Source organism: Metarhizium robertsii (assembly GCF_000187425.2).
Source record: "Metarhizium robertsii ARSEF 23 chromosome Unknown MAA_Scf_2, whole genome shotgun sequence".
NCBI lineage: Eukaryota > Fungi > Ascomycota > Sordariomycetes > Hypocreales > Clavicipitaceae > Metarhizium > Metarhizium robertsii.
In genome coordinates, this window is record NW_011942160.1 from 1,923,974 (window position 1) to 1,927,270 (window position 3,297).

General features: G+C 52.7%; 1 protein-coding gene across 1 annotated transcript; it reads left to right on the top strand.

Annotated features, from left to right (window-relative positions):
* Nucleotides 1-345: 345 nt before the first annotated feature.
* On the top strand, nt 346-1,844 carry MAA_05838 (RNA polymerase III transcription initiation factor complex component; the record flags this gene model as incomplete). Its single annotated transcript, XM_007823836.1, has 4 exons — nt 346-381; nt 516-1,269; nt 1,474-1,561; nt 1,772-1,844. 4 exons carry the CDS (start codon nt 346-348, stop codon nt 1,842-1,844), a joined length of 951 nt encoding a protein of 316 aa, XP_007822027.1.
* Nucleotides 1,845-3,297: the final 1,453 nt, after the last annotated feature.

Sequence of the window (3,297 nt, forward strand, 5' to 3'; positions counted from 1 at the left end):
GGACCATGACAAGTTCCCAAGTCCAAGCGCCCGGTGAAGAAGACGACACTTCAACCACCAACAGAAAACAAAGAAATCCCTGAACCGTCTGCGCCTGCCAATCACTGCCGCTGAAGCCGTCTCGACGAGGGTCCCTTCTGGCTATTCTTCACCGGCTTGTGGCCAACGTGGCTCAGGGGTCTGGCCAGCGAACAATAACACCAAGCAGCAAGAGGTAGCGAGATTTGACGCCCGCGCTGGCTACATCAGACCGGACTTCTTCTTGCTCCCACAGAGCAGCAAGGATCTCTTCATCGCACACCGTAATAGCCCAACCCAAAGGAGTTGGGAGAGGGGAGGCTGACAATGCCCTTGGAAAAGATATACGTCGTCAGACATGGAGTAAGTGGCGCGCCTACCGACAGCCCGGACAATAGGAAGCATTTGCCAGGCGCCGTTTTATCCTCCCCCCCTCCTCCTTTTGCAGGAAACTTTGTATTGACAAGTGGGCTCTCTGCTATTGTTGTGCCTTTTAGTTTCGCTCCAGTTGGTCGGTTGATCCGAAGACAGGCGTGTACTTGGGCATTCCGTCGCCCACAGGCATCCAGGGCGATCCCGCCCTCACTTCGTACGGGATTGACCAGGCCAAGGAACTTGGCAGACATCTCGAAACCTTGGACCCGGCGGTAGAAAAGGTCTACTCGAGCCCGTTTTACAGGTGTTTGCAGACAATGGTGCCATTTATGGACCTTCAGCGGGAGAAACTAGGCGCACAGAATGGTCAGATGCCGCAAGTGTCTGCTGGCGAGTCTGACGAGACGGCGAAATCCTTGCTCACCGGCACAGTGGTGACCAAGATGCTCCCTGAGCATGGCATTCGTGAGTGGTTCGGATCAGCGCCGTTTGATCATCCGGAGCCAGCTGCGCCTGGGGTCCTCAAGGCCATGTTCCCCTCGTACGATGAGAGCTACACGTCGGCTGCGAGGCCGTCCAGGAAGGGCGAGACCCTGGAGCAGTTGCAGCAGAGGATCACCAAGGCCTTGAGGGCCATCATCCAACAGTGTGATGCTGACGGCACGCGGGCGATTGTCCTGTGCAGCCATGCAGCAGTGATTATCCTTATCGGCCGCATTCTTACCGGCCTGATCCCGGCCAGCGTTGACGTTGATGATTTCCAAGCCTACACATGTGGTTTGAGCGTCTACAGCCGCAGCAGCGGTGGCGTCGCTGAAGGAAACAATATCTCTGACACCCGCGATGCCCGCCATTCAACTTCATCATCAACACCAGGTACGTACATATATATGCATGTCCTTTCCAGTTTCAGGAAAGAGGCTGTACGGAGCAATATGGAGTCCTATGACGCCCAGCGCCTCGTCTCCCTGCCCGTTCCCAACCTAGTTTTTTCCTGTCTGCCGGAGTTGTTGGTCCCTTCAACCGTACTATGCGCTTGGAGGCGACTTACCTAATTGTTTTTGCTGACAGTCGTTACAGATACATTGCAGGCGAATCGGATCGGCGGCTGGGATTGCGAGTTGAACAGTGATTGCAGCTTCTTGAGCGGAGGTGCAGAGCGAGGATGGTACGTTGGTTTTGCGTTTACTATTTGCAATACATCATCTCTATGCGCATGCACCGAACTTGCATCTAACACGCATCTTCATCTCCCCCCTCCCCCCGCCTCATTTCAACTTGTGCGTGCTGCAAGTGCCTAGACGCGCCAAGTTTCCTCTATGTTTTTGTTGTGATTTTTTTTTTTCAATGTTTTTGCATTTGCTGAAAACGCGTCTAGGAAATTCACGGGAGATGAATCATTTCCTGACACAGGATCTTTGTCCCAAGTCGAGCCTGGATCTAAACTCTAGAGTTGAAGTGCCCGAAAAGTACGTAAGGAGGCGAGCATGGCCCGCTCATGGTGAGACCGTCCAGCTGCAGCGACAAGACTGCATGAAAATTTACACTCTGTGCATGCAGAGCCACGAGTGTCATCGTCGACTTACTCTTCAAGTGGCCAGATAGTTCGTCCCAATAACATATCGAAAAACGAGCAAATCCCCATCTATATGTAGCTGGTCCGGGGGTGGGCAAAACCCCAACATGGCAATAATCTTCAGACAATGTCTGGCTCGTGCACAGACGAAGCCGCTTTAAAGCTCCACAGCCGACCAACATCATACATATACACGCAAGGATTACGTAGTGCCCACAGAAAACGATGACATTCAAGGGCAGCATGGGTTTGTGCCAATTGTTGTTATTCAGATCAGCTTCTAAATGCGGCTTGTTGTTGGTCATGATGACGGCCCAACTTGTCCACGTGCCCCCCCGAGTTGCTGGTAGTACAACAACGGCATTTTGGCCGGCGGGCAGATGTTGGTAATGACTGCTTCCACATAAATGCTTCTACGGGGGAACAACCAGGAGGCCTACTTATCAGTCTGTGTTACTGCAAAACCATCGTCAACGGAGACTCACGTTTCCCCCACGTCTATGTTCACGCCCAACACCTACGGAGTACTATGTACATACGTACAATGCCATGAATGAAGCGTGTAACGCCACCACTACTGGGTACGGAGTACTGTGACCGTCATTGAAGGGTGAGAGGGCCTCTTCCTGGCCCTTGCTCTGACCGCATGATCCTCGTGCCTAGAACGTAAATCTCTCAACACTCGATACTCCGTACATATACTCCGTAGGTTCGATCTGGTTCGGGGCAAGAGGTGACATAATCATGATCGCTGATGGTGTTCGCGCGGACCGGCATCCGATGCGCAGCCGCTTGGTACTAGTTAATTTATCTGATGTTGCAAGGGATGTGGGAGATGACAGCCCTCTCTTGCAGACTTGAATTTCGGGTAGCCAGGATGCAGCCGCAAAAGGCAATAAGTGCAGTTGGATGTGGATTTTCATTGGCAGCCGACGTGGTGAACCCTTGGCGAACAGGTACAATAATTTCATTGTGGCTTCTGCGGCTGCGACATCAATGTGAAGGCTTGACGACAACGCCAGCAAAGCCAAGATCCGACGTCCGGCACCCCGTGGCTGCAGCCTGCAATGATACGTGATTCGTACTCTGTACGAGGCAGAGAGGCAACAGCAACACATCGTTTTATAGTGCCGCCAACGTTTTGCACAAATTGCCGTATACTACCAAGTGTCTCAGCTAGACACTGGGGGTCGCCATGATGAAGAGGAAAAGCCCTGGCAGTTTGCGAGGGTCCGCTGTGGGAGAGTTTTCGTGCGATGATGCCGACCAGATTTTGCTCGCTCCCTTGCTTGCATGTTTCATAGGAGGTTGGCGTACCTTGCATCATG